This window comes from Nelumbo nucifera, chromosome 1 (assembly GCF_055504915.1).
Source record: "Nelumbo nucifera cultivar China Antique chromosome 1, China Antique-T2T, whole genome shotgun sequence".
Lineage (NCBI taxonomy): Eukaryota > Viridiplantae > Streptophyta > Magnoliopsida > Proteales > Nelumbonaceae > Nelumbo > Nelumbo nucifera.
Genome location: NC_142649.1, coordinates 135,317,471 through 135,336,779, shown reverse-complemented (window position 1 = coordinate 135,336,779; position 19,309 = coordinate 135,317,471). Strand labels below are relative to the sequence as shown.

The window sequence follows — 19,309 nt, the reverse complement described above, 5'->3', positions numbered from 1 at the left end:
TTTTCTTTCAGATTGCAATGGATGAGAAAGAATCCATCTTGGGTAGTATACCTGAAGATCTTAAGGAGAAGGGTTCCATGCTGCATGCTTCTCTTATAGATGGGAAGGTAAAATGGCAAAATTTTTTTCCATCAGTAACTTTTGTTTTCAGTGCAAGGCCAGGGATGAAGATATCCTCCTCTCCTTGTTTCTAAACCATTTTATGTAAATGTTATACATGCTCTAGTTTCTTGGGCTTTTAGAAACTTCCTTTCAAATCAGTGTCTCAAATTCCAAAGCTTTTTTTGGGCAATGTTGTTAAAGAATTGGAGTTTGGACTTAGAAGCTTAAAAAATGAAGAAGAGAAAAAGTTTTTATGGTTGACTTGGTCCACCATGGTATATCATCTTGCAAGAGCACAACTGGTTTGAGCCTTATATTTCATTTTACTTTTTGTTATTTTTTTATCAGCTACGTTAACATCTATTTGATCAGTAGTTCCCGGAGATAGGTTTTTAAACGCATTGTATAATTCTTCTGTTTGATAAAAGACAATTGCTCCAAGTGCCTGTAGGATTTACAGGACATATTTAATTTAATTTTCCAGGGCAGGTTGCAGAGCCTTCTGGCATCAATCAAAGATAATGACCCAGATAGAGTATCTGTAGATCTTGCATCATCATTGGATACTGTTGCAGAGTTGGAATTATTACAAGTAATATTTACTATCCATGGTGTGTTTTTTTCCCAAATAAGCTAGTTAATCCATAACAGGAAATTTGTATTTCGGCAACCAATGGCAGTATTTGGACCTATGATGTTGATGTCTAATGGTTTCTCCATGTTCTCCTGAATGTGTTGTTACTTTGTAGTGGAAAACTAGAAATGTTTATGATTATTGTTGTTAGTGTTTATTAACTTGTTATTTAAAGGAGAAATTTGGGCACAGTTATTTTGAGCTAACCTAAATTCTGAATGGGTCTTGGCTCGGTTCAGGAGCCCCTAATTATTTGTTCTGCATTTTTAATTATACTTATGGTTATCTATCAAAAAAAAAAAAGGAGTAATTGGTCACATCATGATTTTGATAGGAGAGAAAACTGAAGGACAAAACATATTCTCGTTTTCAATGATCAAAAGGAGTGATTTTATCTTTTAAAATATCTACCATTTTTGGGTAATAATTAAGGGTGTGGCCCTTTGTAAAAATGGGATGTGCTCAAATGACAGCCTCTAAACATTAGTAAAAAATTACATGTTTTGTAAGACAAATGACTCCTATATGTTGATTTTTATCATTATAAACATTGGTTTCTTTGTCTTTTCACCAAGGATGTACCCGGTTTATCAAAAATGGTATATGTCTAGATTAGTCTTCTTTATTTATTTGGCTACCTGATTAATGATAGTAATAAGATGTAAATATGTGAAACTTCTCAACAGTTCCATTCTTGAACAGGCTCCAGGTTTGTCATTTTTGTTGCCCGAGCAATACTTAAAATACCCAAGGTATAAATTGTGAATACCAAACATTTCATTCATATATTTTTTTGGGTTACAGATTTGCATGCATATGTACATGCATACATGCATACATGCATACATACATATATGTATATATTGTTAATATGTGATCTTGCACCCCTACATCTGACAAAAGAGCTAACTTAGCAATGCTGGTGAATCACATTAGTATCTTTTGCTGTATTAATCGACAAAAGAAATCATATGAATAAATTCTATGGTATTGTTTTGTTTCATTCTCACCTAGTAAAGCTAGCTTGTGTATGACGATTAACAATTAGCTAGTCCGTTTTTAGGGACTCTGTGGCCCTTTCAGGGGGCAAATATAGATGTAGTTCAGTTAAATGAAGCCTAGGTATACTAAGATGAAATTTTAGAACAACTAGTAATATGGTTGAAGTGTAAAATTATATATTAGGTTTTAAATCTTATAATAATAGAGTGCATTGATGGAATATTGATTTCACTTTCATTTATAGTTACTACTTTGAATTCCAAAACTGCTGAATAAAGTTAAACATCCTTTGATCCTGACATTTTAAATTGGAAGATTATATTCAGTTTATTCTTCTTTTGATAAACATTGATAAATGAATTATATAGAGAAAATATGTGCTAGACATAACTCAAAAGCAGAAGAAATCCAAAATCGTAAATGGCTCTAGAATATGATGGAAGAGCATGCATGCATAGATCCCCTTCTAATCCAAGCATAGCTGGAGTATCACCAATCAACCACATATCTTTGCATGTGCAGAATATTCATGGACAATGCAAGGATTGGATCCTCCTTTGTGACATGGAAAACTTTTTCATGCCCCCAATCACCCACATTTGCCATTTGATTGCTTGAATCATTCTTCATTCTTCATCCTTCATCTCTAGCAAAAGTATCATGAGATGTTTCATGAATCATGGACTAGTAACAATATTATTCACTTCTGATCTGCCTCTCCTATAACCCCTAGATAAGAGAAATCAAACCACCTTTTCAGAGTAGGAAGACTATGTGCAAATACTATCTGCCATGCTTCTAATCATGACAGAAATGGAATTACATTTGTCCTTGAATAAATCTTGTTTCCCTTAGCACACCAGAGTTCTGGATGCTGCAGGGCCTCAAAGGAATGGATTTTGCTTTTTTTTTTTTTTGGGAGGGTGGTGGTGGTCAATGGAAGTGTATATGCCCCTATAGTAACTCTTTTTTTTGGTAAGCCTCTTATAATAACTTTAGTAGGGTCATGCATCACACTAGGAGAAGAAAGGATAACATAGCCCCACAATAGAGTTTCCTGGAATCTCTTCTAGAGAAGGAAAGTCAAACTTGTTCTAAGAAGTTAAAGACTTCTCAGTTAAAGCAACTCTTCTTTTAACCTGAAGCAACTAAATAACATTAACTTGGATAGAATCAATTGATCACTTGATGAAAAAATAACCTCAAAATTATTTCATGAGGAAGTCACTTGGTTAGCAGATAACCTGTTTTATTAAGTTTCTAATCTCCTTATAACCAAACAAATACGATGCAATAAATAAAGCAAAATTCAACAAGACTAGAGATTGAATAATTCAAATATTCAAACTAGGAAAGGATAGGATCAGTAATGAAGCCATCTGTAGAAACCTAGGAGTAGCTCCAATATGTGATAAAATGAGAGATAGTAGACTAAGATGGTTTGGTCACGTGCATAGAAGACCACCGACAGCTCCAGTTAGAAGAAGAGATTTGTTACAAGTGGAAGGGCCTAGAAGAGCTAGGGGTAGACCGAAAAGGACATGGGTAGAAGTAGTAAAATGATTCAATCACTAATATTTAATGGTGGATATGGCTTTTGTTAGAATGCTTGAGTCAGGGGTATTTTGGTCATTCTGGTGTATCTTCTTGAAAGTGAAAGGTCTATTGTATCTGAGTTTAAGTTATGTGTCCCATCTTCTATGAGGGACAAAATTGTCTTTCTTGTAACTCAAGTTTTATGAATAAAAGTCAAAGTGGGTCGGCTAGGAGAGTGAACCCCTAGACCTTGTGTGTAATCAGTTCTGCAGTATGAAGAACAAGTGTTCGATGAAATGACTGAGTAATTTCAGCAGTGGTGTGTTGATGGTAAATGGTTCTGCAGTGTGCAGTCCAAGTGTTTGATGTGTTGACTGAATGATTTCAGCTTTAGAGTGTAGTGTGTAATGTGCAGTTGAAGAAAGTGGGGTTGGTGGTATCATAAGTGAGACAAGGTTTACCCCAAGATCCCAACTTTCATTGGGCTAGATGCCTAGATCCTTCATCATTGTATGAGACAAGGTTTACCCCAAGATCCTTGTCCTTCCTTTCACCTCCTCATGCACCTATATGCAATAATATTTGCATTGTCAAGATTTCATTTAGTTAAGTAGGATTTTGTTTGCAGGGCTGGGTTTTAGAAGAATAAGGGCAACAAATAAAGTGTTGCTTAGATGGCCGGAGAATTGGTAATGAAAGAGTGCTCTTTGGAGGAGGTAGTTGCATACAAGTATTGGGTTGCTAGGTTTTATTGAGATTCTAGAGAGGTTATATCCACAAAAAGAATTGGTGTTTTCAAGGGCATCATACAATTTCAACAGGCATTATGTTTTCAACAGTCACGAAGGAGATGTGAGGCATCTTTTTATTTCTTGCAGTTTTGCCAAATTTGTATGAGGTTTTTCTTTTCTTTATTTGGAAAACATAGGTGGCAGCTGAGGCATCCTAACGAGATTTTTCTTTATGGCCTGCTATAGCAGGAAGCGGGAAAGGCAAAGATATTTTGGAACTGTATTCCTTTTGCACTCCGTTGGAATATTTGGAAGGAGAGGAATAAAAAAAATGAGGGGAAACAAAAGGGCTATGCAAGCCTTAGTTTGGAAATGGAAAATTTGATTTTTGACTGGATTATAGTGCATCCAGACTTTGTTAATGTTCTGAGTGCTAGTTTTGGATTGTGATTTTGTGATTTTGGTCTACATTAGAGATGCTAGTGCAGTCTATATAATTGGTCATGTTTGTTGGTGTTTTATTTTATGTTCTTGATGTTATAGTTTGGTTTTGGGTGTTACTCATTTCCCCTTCCAAACTATATGTTTTTGTCTCATAATGGATAAGAATGTGCTTTCAGATGGCTCCCTTCTATCCAATTACATGGTGCACAGAGGATGGATTCCTTAGTGGCCTCTTCAAATAGGGGGATGTAAAAAAAATTCCATAACCATTTGTGATACAGTGAGTTCATACTCAAAGGATGCAAAGAGACCTAAAAAAAAATAAAAAACGTATTTGGTTGAAGAAGCTGGACTGTATACTATAAAGTCATCTAAAAGACAGTCTATTTTTTTTTTGTTTCAGTTCTTTTCACTAACCAGAGTGATAATTTCTACTGGGTTCTAATAGGTGTTTATGGTCTTAATTCACCTGCTAGAAGAAGTATCTTTTGGGAGGAATTGGAATCAATTGGCACCAATGTTATACTTTCTTGGTGCACTGGGGGTGGTTTTAACATCAACAGGTGCGTGCATAGAAAATCTTCAAGTGGCAGAGCAACCAGAAGTATGAGATTTTTCTTCATTCATAAATTGGTTTCAGCTTCGGGACCTTCCCCTTCAAATGATCATTATACTTGGTCAAACATGCAGGAGAACATTGTTACTAGCAGGATTGATAAGTATCTTATTTCAGAAGATTGGGAAGAGCAATATCCGATGACCACTCAACAGGTTGGTTTGAGATGTACCTCAGACCACTAGCTGGTGCTGTTGTAAATGGAGATAGTGAAGATGGGCAGGCATCCATTTAGATTGAAGAAGTCCTGGATATTTCACAAGACTTTTGAAGGGAAGTAACCAAGTTGTAGCAGGAATTCAATATGGAGGGATGGGCTGAGCTTAGGTTTATGTAGAAATTGAAATATCTAAAAAGAAGCTGAAGAGCTGGAGCAAGGGGAATTTCAGACTGGTTGAGGGGGAAAAGAAAACCCTGAATTTAGAATTTGATAAGCTGGATGAGGAGGAGCAGTTTGCAGGACTAAGTGAAGAAGGAAGAGTGAGAAGGAACTGGGAGAAGCTAACTTTAAGGAAAGAAATGTACTGGAGACAATGCTTTGAGGGTTACTTGGCTTAGGGAAGGCAACATCAGCGTCACCTTCTTTCATAGATATGCTTTGGGCAGATGCAAGAAGAACTTTATTGGTAAGTTAAGAGTCAGAAACCGGGAGATTACAGACCAATTGGAAATTGCAGAGGCAATACTGAATTATTATGAGGACCTTTTCTCTTCGCAAGAAAGTTGGCAGCCAAAGCTAGTTAGTTGGGATGGACCTACCCTAACAGAGGAGAAAAGTAGGTGGCTTGAGAGGGTCTTTGAGAAGTCAGAAGTGAAGGAGGCGGTGCTTGGTTTAAATGGTTATAGGCACCCGGACCTGATGGATTCCCTACTTTTCTTTCAGGTCTGCTGGGATATAATTAAAGGGGACATCATGGATGTGTTTGATGATTTCTTCCATTCCACCATCAACAAAAGCACTAAATTCACCTTCATCTCATTAATTCCAAAGAAGAATGGGGCAGTAGAGGTAAAAGATTTCAGACCTTATTAGTCTTACTGGAAGCTTGTTTGTACGAGCTGAAAGGCTCAAGGAAGTAATTGGGAGTGGGCGGGGGGGTGTTGTGGCCTCTAATCAGTGTGCTTTCTTCAAGGTAGGAAGATAATTGATGTTGTTATCATTGCCAACGAATGTGTAGAAGATAGAAGATCTCAAGGAAAAGAGGAGGTGGTATTCAAACTTGATTTAGAGAAGGCCTTTGATAGGGTGGATTGGCACTGCTTAGCTTTTATGGTGATTGAAAGGGTGGTGACAGATGGGTGAAGATGGGATATATCAAACACCCTTGGTTATCCATCTTAGTTAATGGCAAACCGAAAGGCTATTTTAGAGCTGCTCAGGGAATCGGGCAAAACTTCCCTTTTTCCCCTTTTCTTTTCTCCTTGGATGTTGATGTGTTGAGTCTCTTCATTGGGAAGGCTGTTAGCAGACAGTTTCTTAAAGGCTTTGAAGTAGGGAGGGAGAGGGTATGCATTTCTCATCTCAGTCTGCAGATGATACCGTTCTTTTTCTTGATGTAGATGAACATCTCAAGAGAGTTGTTTTGGTATCGTGGAGCTTCAAATTTTGGATGTTTATTTTAAGCAATTTCTATGATCTTAAAGAACAAAATTATGAATATGATAATTTCATGTTGAATTTAAACAAAGGAGAGCCTGATAACTTTGTTCGCTGCCTTGGTAAAATCTTGGATGACAAGAATTAAAACATGAGTTTGAGTCAGAAAAAAAATGCCAAAGGTTAGTTCCATGCCCAGTCCACCCTTCCCAAGATCCCAAGTCAGGACTACCAACATTGGGGTAATATTTTAGACCTCAGTGTATCTATATCTATGTCTATGTCAATCTATCAATCTATCAGCATGTGTATATGTTTATTACTATATATACTATCTATCTCTTTCTATCTATTCATATGTATTACGTATCCTCTAAATGCTTCTGCGATGATTCTTATCTGCATGTATTGCTGGATCATAGAGCACTTACACAACTGAAATAGAAATTGTTTCCATATATTTTGTAGGCTCACTGGGAGAGGAACTGTAGAGTTCACGATCGAGAAGGGAGATGGTACAACTTTTTCTCCTGCTTCTGGTGGTGAACCAAGAAAATCTGCTATAATACAGGTTTGCTTAAGTTCATATTATTCAAAGAAAGAAATATATCTTGTAAGCATCTGTAACTTTATATGCTTTTTCAGACATCAACATAATTTACCTTCAAAGAATTATTGATAATTGATTTATGTTGACAGCTGAGAAAAGCTTGTCTTGCATAACCTCATGTTAATCGTTGATTCCCATCATCTGGTGGTACTTATGCAATTGTAATTAAAATATCTTTTTATTTGGCTCACTACAACTTTTCATCATAGGTAATGATTAGGCACATCCTGTTTTTGATAAAGAGGGAATACCCCTAACCATTGGTCAAAGATACATGATTAAAAAAATCCACCCCCATGTTTTGACTTTTATCACTATCAGCATTAGTTTCTTTGTCTTTTCACCAGGGATGTTTCAGGTTTATCAAAAATGGAATGTTCCCAAGTCAGTATCTTTTTTTTGAAGATAAAAATATTATTAAAAACTAAAAAAAAAGCAATTACAAGGAAGGTAATAAGCAATCACCCAAGGGAAAGCAAAAAAAACCACCCCCATGTTTTGACTTTTATCACTATCAGCATTAGTTTCTTTGTCTTTTCACCAGGGATGTTTCAGGTTTATCAAAAATGGAATGTTCCCAAGTCAGTATCTTTTTTTTGAAGATAAAAAAATTATTAAAAACTAAAAAAAAAGCAATTACAAGGAAGGTAATAAGCAATCGCCCAAGGGAAAGCAAAAACAGAGACCCAAGCAAAGAAACCCCAAGCCCGAAAAATCAGCCCAAACAAGAATCCTCGACCCAGCTAAAAAGAAAAAAAAAAACCACACTGCAACACTAAGGCAAAAACCAGACCCTACCACCCAAAACTGACACCCTCTGGAAACCCAGCCCTACTGCCCAAACCCAAACAAGACTCCCACTCAATGACTCTTCTTATCAGCTTTTTGAGAACAATCTTCTAGTCGCCTTTTCTCTGATCTTTTGTGTTTTTTGACGGGCTTATTAGGCCCAATGCCATATAAGCCTCCTTTTATCCGTGCAAAGACTTTGGAAACTGGAACTTGCTGCTAACTTTTTTCTGTTCTTTTGAGTTCTGAATCTCCTAACTGTATCGAGTATTTTCACGGCTTCTTCCAGACTCCCATCTGGCTTTTGACCCCTATCTGAAATCCAAATCCTCTCAGATAAATCCTCCTCCTTGAAATCATCCCCACCATCTCTAGTTGCCCTGCCATCTCCAACAATCACTTCCTTTTCAGAATTGTTGGAATTGCCGTCAAGCACTGGAATGGCACTACTCTCTTTTTCCCCATTTTTTCCTCTACCGATCTGAATGCTTCCTTGGCGAACTCCTTCCCTCCTAAGAAAAACAGCCCCAGAATTTTACTGACTTCCACTTCCTTGTTTATCATTTTCTCTAAATCACAATTCTTCTCTACCTCATGGACCTCATCCATCATAAGTTCTTCATCAACCTTCCCTAAACTTCCTTCTCTACTTTCTTCTAAGGGGAAAGTTCTATACTCCTTTTTGTAAATTCGAACTCCATCTCCAATCTTATCTTCTTCCTCCTCCCTTCCCTTTTTTTCAACCCCTGATTCTTTCTCCCCTCTTTTCTTCTCAATGAAATCTTTTTCCACTTCTCATGCTCCCTTCCCCACTAATTCTTCCAACGCTCTCATTTCCTATGCTTGTAAAGACCCGACCACCTCATCTCCTCGATTGATTTCCCCCTCTTCTTCTGCTCTATTTTCATCCCTCTTCAGTAAAACCTCAGTCATCTTTCTGCCATTCTCTTCTTCTACCGTTGCTTTCTCTCCCCAATCATCCTTTTCATCTCTTTCCTGAATTCCTCCCTCAACCTCAGTGACGTCCTGTTTGTCTTCGTCATCCTCCCCTTCTTCTTAATGCAAATGATTGTCTTCATAGTCCACCTGAGTCTCCCCTTCTCTTCCGCACTTATGTTTCCACCCCCGTCCTCCTGAATCGTCGTTGCAACCTTATTTTTAGGGAGGAACACTGCTGTTCTCTAAACATATCCTTCGGCATTGCAATCGTCCTCTTCTGTCACCACTTTCTCTATCGCCTCTTTAATCTGCTTACCCCCAATATACTCTTGGGCCAAACCACCATTGTAGCTGGGCCCACCCTTTGATTCCAGACTATAATTTACCTCTTCTAGTCCCACTATTAAGTCCACTTGTTCCAAGCCCATCACTCCCCAAGAATATCATGTGTGGACCCACTAAAGCCCGGCCCAGCTTGCTGTCCTTGTTCATTTCTCTCTCGAAACACCTGTTCATCTTCCTCTTCTCCCTTTTCGTTATTCTTCTTGAAATCAGCATTACAGCAAGCCTTTTTTGACCATAATATTCAATGAGTCTCGAGCTTCCAGGCCCAGCAACCCTTCGTTTTCTCTCTTCCCCCCCCGACCTTCCAATTTGCATGTGCCATGTGTACTCCACCAAACCCTACCTGCCTTGTCTTCAACTTCTCGCCTTCCACACCACAGGGACGCTTCAGCTTCCGATGCCACCCAGAGTTTCCACCATCTCCCTTCAGCAAAAAGTCGATCATGCAGGGAATCCTGTCCGATTTGGCACCTGCAACTGTAATCTTCACTGCGTGAAGGTCAGCAGTGCAAACATCTTCTAATACTCCACCACACGCATCCGCAAGCTTATTGAAGACTTGATCCAACCATAAGTTAGAAGGCAGACCAAAGATCAAGATCACACTCCCGCCAGGTATTGAAATTTCATTGCAAGAAGATGTCCAGTTCGCCACCATCACCGCACCTTCCAAAGTTTCAACAGTCATGCACTTTGTCTTCGAATTTCCACTATCCAGAATTGCTTTACTGTCATCGAAAGGAAAAATCATAGCTGAATCCCCATTTGGAATTCTAATCATAACATTGTTAAGAATCCTTTTCTAATCTCTAACCTTCTTCTTTTCTGTCACCGCCAACATTTTGCTTCAATCTTCCTTGCCTCCTCTCAAAACGAACTTTGGGATGCCATCAGCTCCTTCAATCGTTATCTCCTGATTCCCCTTATGTTGTTCTGACTCCTGAAACTTCTTCCCCCCGCCCCCCCAGCCAGCACTTTTCCTCATACTCTTGCAGTACCTCTGCAACTGCAACCCATCCCTGTCTGTTTCTTCCTTCTGGCAAGCAGATAGTTTGTCTCTTACCATTATCCAACTTTTCATCTATCCTCATAAAACATCCTTTGTTATTGACTTTTTTCTCGATTGAGAAAAATTTCCATTCCTTTCTCAGCTCACTCCTCCAGCTAGGTTTGGTCTCTGTATGGATTGCTCCCTTGACAAATCCTTTAATCCAACCTGCAACGGCTTCGCATATGAAAACCTTAGCCCTCCCTTCCTCTTCAAACATCAATACTTCTCCCTCTTTACATTCCTCTACCAGAAATCTCTTCTTCTCCACCGCAAATCTTTTCCTCCAAATCATTTCCTTACTTGTTAACCTTGCTAATCAGTACCTTTTTCTGGTGACCAAAACTGAATTGTTACAAAATACAAAATTCACAGAGATTAACCCCTCACCACCACATCAACCATGGGACAACTATAGGTCATCACTATGTAGAAAAAAGCGAATACCAAATTACCAATTGATCATGATGATGACCAACCATGAGTTAACTGCAGTCTGGGCATGATATTTATTATAAATGCACATATTTTTAAACAAATGACACCTTATGGATGATACTTCCACAAGACCTTCTGGTTTGTCCAAATCCTAGCATTTGTTTCAAGCCAACTGTGGTAAAGCATGCTACAAAAGGCCAATCTTGGGATTAAGGCAGGGATGAGGCTGCCTTTGAAGCTTTGTATGGAAGAAGCTCTCATAACCAGGTCCATCAAGCTGCAATTCTTTAACATTGCTTCCAAATAGCATTGGAGAAACCACATTTGAAAATGAAATGGTACAAATTCTTCCTATGGTTAGGATAGAAAATATATCCATATTGAATAGAGAATATGGAACTAAAAGGGCCATTATCCAAGGATGGTCTTGACTAACCAGGACCTTGGGAGGGGTAGACTAGATAGTGGACACAAATCTAACCTTTGGCCTTTTTTTTGGGCACAAAGTGGTCACTTCAGACTTGAACCTGTGTTCTCATGCTCGTCAGAAGAGGATTTTACCATTACACCAAGAAATGGCTCCTGAATAGAGATAATAAATATGCATGAGATAATTCTACCTAGGTTGGTAGTCCTCAGGTGAAAAGCCACCAACTGATAAAACTGTATAGGGATGTGGTGTTTGAACCACATTAAATGCAGCCAAGGGACTCTATTACCATTTTCTTGAATTAGACCCCGGACTAATTGAATAGAAAAATCACTAGTAGGGGAGTTAGACCAATATAGCATATCACCCTCCAAGGACTTTCTTCTAGCCATCAGATCTATTGACACTGTGTCAGCTTTTTGGTATTTGTGCTGCTTTATTAGGACTGGAATAATTTAAGCATGTAGTTCTTCTTAAGATTCCCAACCATATTTGTACATAGCTGTTTGAATCTTCTTTTTGGTTTGCATTTTGGAATCTCATGGTGCCCATATGTTTCCAATCATTAATGGGCTTTTTTTTTTACTTTTTATTTTCATGAGAAACCTATAACATTCTACTACTGCTTGCCATTTTTAATGACTGAACTTTTGGCCTAGAAGGCAAATTAGAATCCCAACTGAGAATCCCTTGTTGATGTACAACTTATATATCATTGTACATGGGGTAAGTTGGTGATACATAATATCTTTTTTTGGAAGGGTTCTAGTTCACTTATTATAATAATTGAAAAAAGAAAATGATACCAAGGCAATTGATACCATTGGTAGAAAATATTAATACAAAACCTGTGTAGGGCTTCTGGTGGAATTCTTGATAGTGCAGTTAACCATGCAATCTTCTTATATTCTTTGTAAGTAGATAACTTTGGAGTATGTACTATAAAGCTATACTTGTCCAAGGAATTGTTAGGTTACCTTCTATTTAGCCCATTTGTTCAGGTTTCTCATATATGATCCCTTGGCTTATCCTTACCTTGCTCTGGTAGTCTATTATACAAATGTAGTATTCTGACTGTAGCTGAAACCAAAAGGGTTAAGGTTGAGTTGAGTTGAGTTGAGGTGTTCTGAATGCCTGGATGAAATGACTATCTCCTTGGTGCTATTACATAGCCACTGAACTAATCAGTGAGGTACATTTGAAATAGAGTTGAAATCTAAATACCATACTGGTTTTATGGTCTAACAGCCAAGTGAATGGATATTTTGCTCATATTGACACATAAGCAATGCTTGTGGTAGCCTTACTCTTAGTTGGTTTTGATACCATCTATATAAAAATTTGGCTCTTGGCCCAACAAAGGGTGTCCAAATAGTTGAGCAGTCTATGTCAATGTGTGTGTCAATAGCAAATGGCTATGGAATTGGGGATATTTTTTGGACAAGAAGATCTGATATTTTAATATTTCAGTGGTATTCATTTTTTACTGTGGTGAGTTGAAGCTTACTTCATCAGTAATCCACATCTTCAGGTTGTTCTTGATGGGTATTCAGCACCACTGACAGCAGGGAACTTTGCAAAACTGGTAAGGTAGTTGAACCTCACTTGAACCTTGTGATTTTTGTTTCTTTACAAACATATCTACCATGTGATCCATCACTATGTATATTTCCAATATTCTAATGACAGCTTTCTTTTCAATTCATAGTTAGTAGACCTTCAATGTAAATATATGACAACAATGTTAAATTTTGCATGGTAAGTTGGCACATTCCATTTTTGATGAACGGGGTAGTGGGCACACCCATAATTAATTGCCGGAACTTGTTTTAATAGATAAAAGTGTCCTTATGTATTAAATTTCAGGAAAAGTTACATCAAGCTGCTTCATTTTTAAGTCTTTCCCAATTTACCACTTTTTTTTTATCAATAACAGTAACTTTTATTAACATAGATTAAAGAAGGATACAGTATAAGGGAGGGGTAAAAATACTTAACCCTCCCTAACAATGTTATTTATCCATGCATGTGAGTTTGGGGGGTGCTTTTCACGCATGCACCGAGTTGGGCCGGGTTGGAGGTGCGTGTATACGCGCGCTACCTTTGTCATTGTTTCATGGGCTATTTATAGATGTCGGTTACCCCTCTTTAGCCATAATGGGCCATCTTGCGAGGTCCCCGGTTATACACTGTTTAATGGGCCATTCACATTTCTGTTATTATCAACAGTTCCATCAGCTCCTCCCCCCTTTATAACAACCTTGTCCTCAAGGTTAACGCCGGGGTAGCGTTGCTGCAGCTGACAGCAGTCTTCCCATGTGGCGTTTTCCGGTGGGAGGTGTTTCCATACCACCAAGGCTTGCTGAACTGTCTTATTGCCATCTCGTACCCACCTGAAGTCAGCAATATGATCCATCTCTGGCTGTAGAACCCCCTCCTCAGAAAATTCTGGTAAGCAAGCTGAAACTGAATGGACTGGCCCTAAGTGTTTCTTCAATAGGGATACATGAAATGTGGGGTGTATCTTGGAAGAGCTAGGGAGGTCTAATTTATAAGCCACCTTCCCCACCCTGGTTACAATACGAAATGGACCATAAAATCTGGGAGCTAACTTTTGAGAGGACCTTTTGGCCAAGCTACTTTGCTTGTAGGGCCTCAGCTTCAAATAAATCCTGTCTACCTCGAACTGAACATCTCGATGTTTCTTATCATAGTAGGCCTTCATTTGTTGTTGTGCCTTTAGCAAGTTGGTCTTTAAGTCCTTAAGGACGGCATCTCTGTCTGCTAGATGTGCATCTACTTCAGCCACAGCTGTGGATCCCTTCTCATATGGTAGTAGAGAGGGTGGTTCCTTTCCATACAGGGCATGAAAAGGTGACATGCCAATTGAAACATGAAAAGAGGTGTTATACCAGTATTCCGCCCATGACAGCCACTTGGCCCACTTCCCGGGGTAATCACTAGTAAAGCACCGAAGGTAGGTCTCAAGGGAACGATTCACCACCTCTGTCTGTCCATCAGACTGTGGATGATATCTGGTGGAATGATGGAGTTTTGTTCCTTGCACCTGGAAGTATTCACCCCAGAAACGGCTCATGAAAGCTGAGCCCTGATCAGAGATAATTGCCTTGGGTGTGCCATGTAAACGGGAGACCTCCTGGACAAAAAATTTGGCCACTTCTGCTGCAGTGTATGGATGGGAAAGTGGTGCAAAATGCGCATAGTTAGACAGCCGATCCACAAAAACAACAATGACTGTCTTTCCGCCGGAAGGAGGTAGACCAGTAATGAAATCCATAGTTACCTCATCCCAAACTTGTTCCGGGAGCGGTATAGGCTGTAACAGCCCAGCCGGGGACTGATTGTCATATTTATGCCGCTGAAATATTGCACACATGGCAACATACTCCCGAACCTGTCTCTTCATCCCCACCCAATAAAAATGAGATGATACCCTACGATATGTTCGTAGGATGCCAGAATGTCCACCCACTGGTGAAGCATGAAAAAGCTCTAAGAGGGCCGGAATGTGGGTTGAGTTACCTGGCAGCACCGTTCTGCCCTTGTACATCAGAGTTTCATTACAAAGGGAGAAACCCGGTGGGACTTGTTCTCCATTTCGGATCTGGTTTCTGATCTCAGTGAGACGAGCATCATTAGAGGCTTCCTCCCTCAGCTGACTCATAAATGGATAAGTGAGCCTAGAAGCTACCATCTGACAGCACTCATGTTGCCTTGACAAAGCATCTGCAACCAGATTGGACGGACCTGTTTTGTATTCTATTGTGAAGTCAAAGCCTAGCAACTTATATAGCCACTTCTGTTGTATCTCATTCAGAACCGGTTGTTCTATTAGATATCGTAAGCTTCTTTGGTCGGAGCGAATGGTGAAAGCTTGACCCAGTAAGTACCCCCTCCATTTCTGCACAACCAACACAACCGCCATTAACTCCTTTTCATACGTGGATTTCCCCTGGGCCAATGGTCATAGAACCTTGCTGAAATAGGCAATGGGCTTTTCGTCTTGTAACAGTACCATCCCTACGCCCTTTCCTGATGCATCTGATTCCACTACAAACGGTTTGGAAAAATCTGGCAGGGACAAGATGGGGGGTGTCGTAAGGGCCATCTTCAGTCTCATGAAGGCATTCTCCGCTTCTTCCGACCACTGGAATGCATTCTTCTTGAGCAAGTTTGTTAGTGGAGCCGTCATAGTGCTGTACCCCTTAATGAACCGCCGGTAATACCTAGTAAGACCCAAAAAACCCCTAAGATCCTTGACAGTTGTGGGCTTGGGCCACTGCAACACACAATTTATCTTTTCTGGATCAGCTCTGACTGTGCCTGCTGTGACAATGTTTCCCAAATAGTGAATTTGTGTCTGTCCAAAATCACATTTCGACTTTTTAGCATACAACTGATTGGCCCTAAGAACGTCAAAGGTGGAGCGTAAATGCTGCATGTGAGACTCCCAGTCCGTGCTGTAAACTAAAATGTCATAAAAAAATACCAGAATAAAACGCCGCAAATACGGTTGGAAGATCTCATTCATTAAGGACTGGAAAGTAGATGGAGCATTAGTAAGGCCGAAAGGCATCACCAAAATTTCATAGTGGCCCTCGTGCGTCCTAAATGCCGTCTTATAGACGTCTTGAGCATGTACTCTAATCTGATGGTACCCTGCCCGTAAATCTAATTTGGAGAAAGTTTTAGGCATACCAAGCTCATCCAGCAGTTCATCAATTATGGGAATTGGAAACTGATCTTGGACTGTAATTTTATTTAGGGCACGGTAGTCAATGCAAAAATGCCATGTGCCATCTTTCTTCTTAACCAAGAGGACAGGTGCTGAATACGGACTGTTACTAAACTGTATCATGCCTTTGTCCCTGAGTTCCTTCACCAATCTTTCTATTGCCGTTTTCTGGCAAATGCGGATACCGATAGGGTCACACATTAGCAGGCGCAACACCTAGTTTGATTGGAATCCGATGGTCATGTGACCGCACTGGCGGCAAGCCAGAGGGTTCATGGAAAACATCTGAGTAACCAATAAGTAGTAACTGCAGTTCGATTTCCCGTGTTTCAGACATGTGTTCACTGTCACTCCTGGACAAGGTTGGGCCTGGCTGACTCACACCCAAGCTTGTTAAAATAACTCCCTTCGCACTAGTTCCTGACTTCAGAATAAGGTTTAACCTCTCTTGTTGTATCGGCTCGGGTTCCCAACCTTTAAGGTGACACTGTTTGCTTTGGCTCTGGAAATCCATCGTGAGGTGGGCCCAATCACATGTTACTGGCCCTGTAGAGAAGATGGGCCGAGTGGCCCATAGGCTATTTATCCTTTTTATCTTTTATGTTCTTTGCTGTAATGGGCCTTAATCTGGTCTTTATTCTTTCTTATGTTATGTCTTTTTAATTTTCTGCCTAACTAGGGGCTTCTCTGTAAATTACTAAAGTTTAACTTAATGAAATAGAACTAAGGGAGTAAGAGAAGGGATTATGTTAGAAAATCTCTCTCTGAACCCAAGTTGCTGCCACCTTTTTCTTCTTCTTCTTTCCTCTTGAACTCTGATTTTCGCTACTTTCTTTTGTATTTTTTGCAACTTTCTAAACAGTCATTTCTTCTAAAAAGGCTGTTTTTCCTCTTGGTATCGGAGCAGGCTCATTTTTCCCTTTTTTTCACCTTTTTTTCCCATAAACAGTGTGTATGGAGAACTGAATCGTGTGAATAGTTAAAGAAACCTTTTTCAATCCAGTTGTTAGTGGTTTCTGGAGAGAAGGGGACTGGTTTTGACATCCTCTAGACAGATTCAAGTGTGTTGCTCAAAACCCTAATTTTTTGGACAAATCTGATTGCGGGCCCCACAGGGAGTTTAACCTGGGCGCTCAGTGATTGAAGGCCTTCTCATTCTTCTTCTTGAAGATCGAATCAAGTGGATTGGTGTTCTATGAAGTCTACAAGGAGCGGTTGAGTTTTCTCTGTTTCTCCCAGCTTCCGGGTGTGACGTAGGTTATTTGTACGACTACATAGAGGTTGGCTCACAACACAGTTTTTGTTCTGTCTTCATTTGTTGTTATTAGAAGTTGTCTGAAGTCATTTTTTGGAGTATTTAAGAAGATGAACTCCTCAGACTTTGAAAACAAGCATGTTGCTGAATCCAGACAAGTTCTGGGAGCCTCTGTAGACTCTCTACTGGTTGTGACCACAGTCATGCTGGATGGAACTAATTATCTGGCTTGGTTACAATCATTAAAATTTCATATTTGTAGTAGAGGCAAATGGGGTTTTATCTCCGGGAGCAAAAAGGCTCATCTGGAAGATGATCCATCATATGAAAAGTGGATGCAAGAAAATTATACTGTTATTGAATGGCTTGTGAACTCAATGCAACCACAGATTAGTCAGCACTATTTGTGGATGAATTCAGCAAAGGAAATTTGGGATAGCTGTTAGACAATTTTGTATGCCCTTAGCTCCAATCGGTTTTGATGTACTTTTGACATTTAGTGTAAATGAATAAAGTGCATGTTTGATTCATGTTGTGTGGTATGTTTTTGTGTAAGACCCTTAAACTGGACACTTAATGAGACTCGTGTTAGTTTAGAATGTTCACAGCCGTTGGATAAGTCTGGGGAGATTTATCCTGCCAAGGCTGACACTGGTGTGCTGCCAAGTGTTGGGGTGGCTTGTCTCAGCCGCCAGGGTGAGACCCAAGGCACATGCAGTGTAGGATTACTTGAATCTTTGAACCGAACCAGATTTCCAATATTGCCCTGGACCTTGGAGATTGATGGGCAAAACTGGAAAGTTACACCTGACCCCTAGACTCGATTATGATACTGCACTAGGTGGCGGATTGGGTTGTCTTTGATATGCCAATCAGTGAGATCCTCAGAGGGGGTCAAAACCTGGGTATGTTGGGATGGTTCATGAACCCATCTGAGTGGGTGATCATAGTGACGGGATCAGCCCCTTTGTCGGACAAAGGTAATGATCGGGGATGCACTCTCTCTGATGGAAACCAAACTACCGGCAGTTGATTTCAATTGTTGGAATTTTGTTTTGCAAAATTTATATATAAGATATATAGATATGTACGGTTTCAAAAGGTTTGCAAATGGTTTTAATTCCCGGATCCATGTGAGCAGAGAGTGCAGCACTGTTTCTTGCAGCCGAGGGAGAGGTCCTCTCTTGTTGGGCAGTGCTTGATCATTATGGGCTGAGAGGTTGAATGTAAGGCCATTTAGGGTTATACCTGATGGGCTAATCTTGCATCTGCTCACAGTCCCTGGGTTTTTTATAAGATGGCCTGGCCTAGGGACCACTTAGTGCAAGTGTTGGGCCCATAGAGTCCATGTGATGGGCTCAAGGGGTTCAATGGGCTTTCTAGTGAATTCGGCTAGGCCTTGTAACAGAGGCTGGGCCGAACCCATGTGACTGATGTGTAGATCAATGCTTGGGTCCCATGCCATACAAAGAAGCTTGGAAGCCTATTGAGCACTTAATACTTATTGGGCCTAAAGCCCATTTTGAACTGGACTGATTTGATCAGTCACTTAAAGGGGCAGATCTGAGATTAGGTCAAGCCAAAAGGATTGGGTCTTGACCCTATCCACTCATGGAGACCAAATTCAAATTAGGATTTGAATCTGGTAACCTCCTGATAAGATCAGGAGTGGGCTGATCTAATCTGTAGATAGGATTAAGAAGACTCCTTATCCAAATACAGATTTGGATTAGAATAACTCCTAATGGGATTAGGAGGTTTCTTAATCACTAAGGAAAAAGAGGAGAAACCCTACTTTTGAATTACAAGAATTCGAACCCTAGGGATTCCACAGAACACTCTACAACTTTGAGATAGGATCTCAGAAACCCTAGAGAAAAAAAGGCAGTTTGCCATCTTCTTCTCTAGCCTTCTCCTCCAGCAGCCGCCGCCATCTACTGCCAGTTCGAGTTCTCTGTGAAGGAAGATCAAAAAAAGTTCTTGATTTTGTGTGGTGCTCTCTGCTTCCATCGAGTTCTTCAGAAGAACTTGGTTCGT

At 39.9% G+C, this 19,309-nt stretch overlaps 1 protein-coding gene across 1 annotated transcript in view; it reads left to right on the top strand.

The window, feature by feature from the left end:
- The window catches only part of LOC104612562 (Cyclophilin-like peptidyl-prolyl cis-trans isomerase family protein), a 39,561-nt gene that overhangs the window by 12,104 nt on the left and 8,148 nt on the right, over positions 1–19,309 (top strand). The window contains exons 4-8 of the mRNA XM_010279998.3: positions 12–107; positions 587–694; positions 1,439–1,488; positions 7,131–7,233; positions 12,793–12,846. Of these exons, the coding sequence (XP_010278300.1) occupies positions 12–107; positions 587–694; positions 1,439–1,488; positions 7,131–7,233; positions 12,793–12,846 (411 nt within the window). The remainder of the gene's footprint in view (positions 1–11; positions 108–586; positions 695–1,438; positions 1,489–7,130; positions 7,234–12,792; positions 12,847–19,309) is intronic.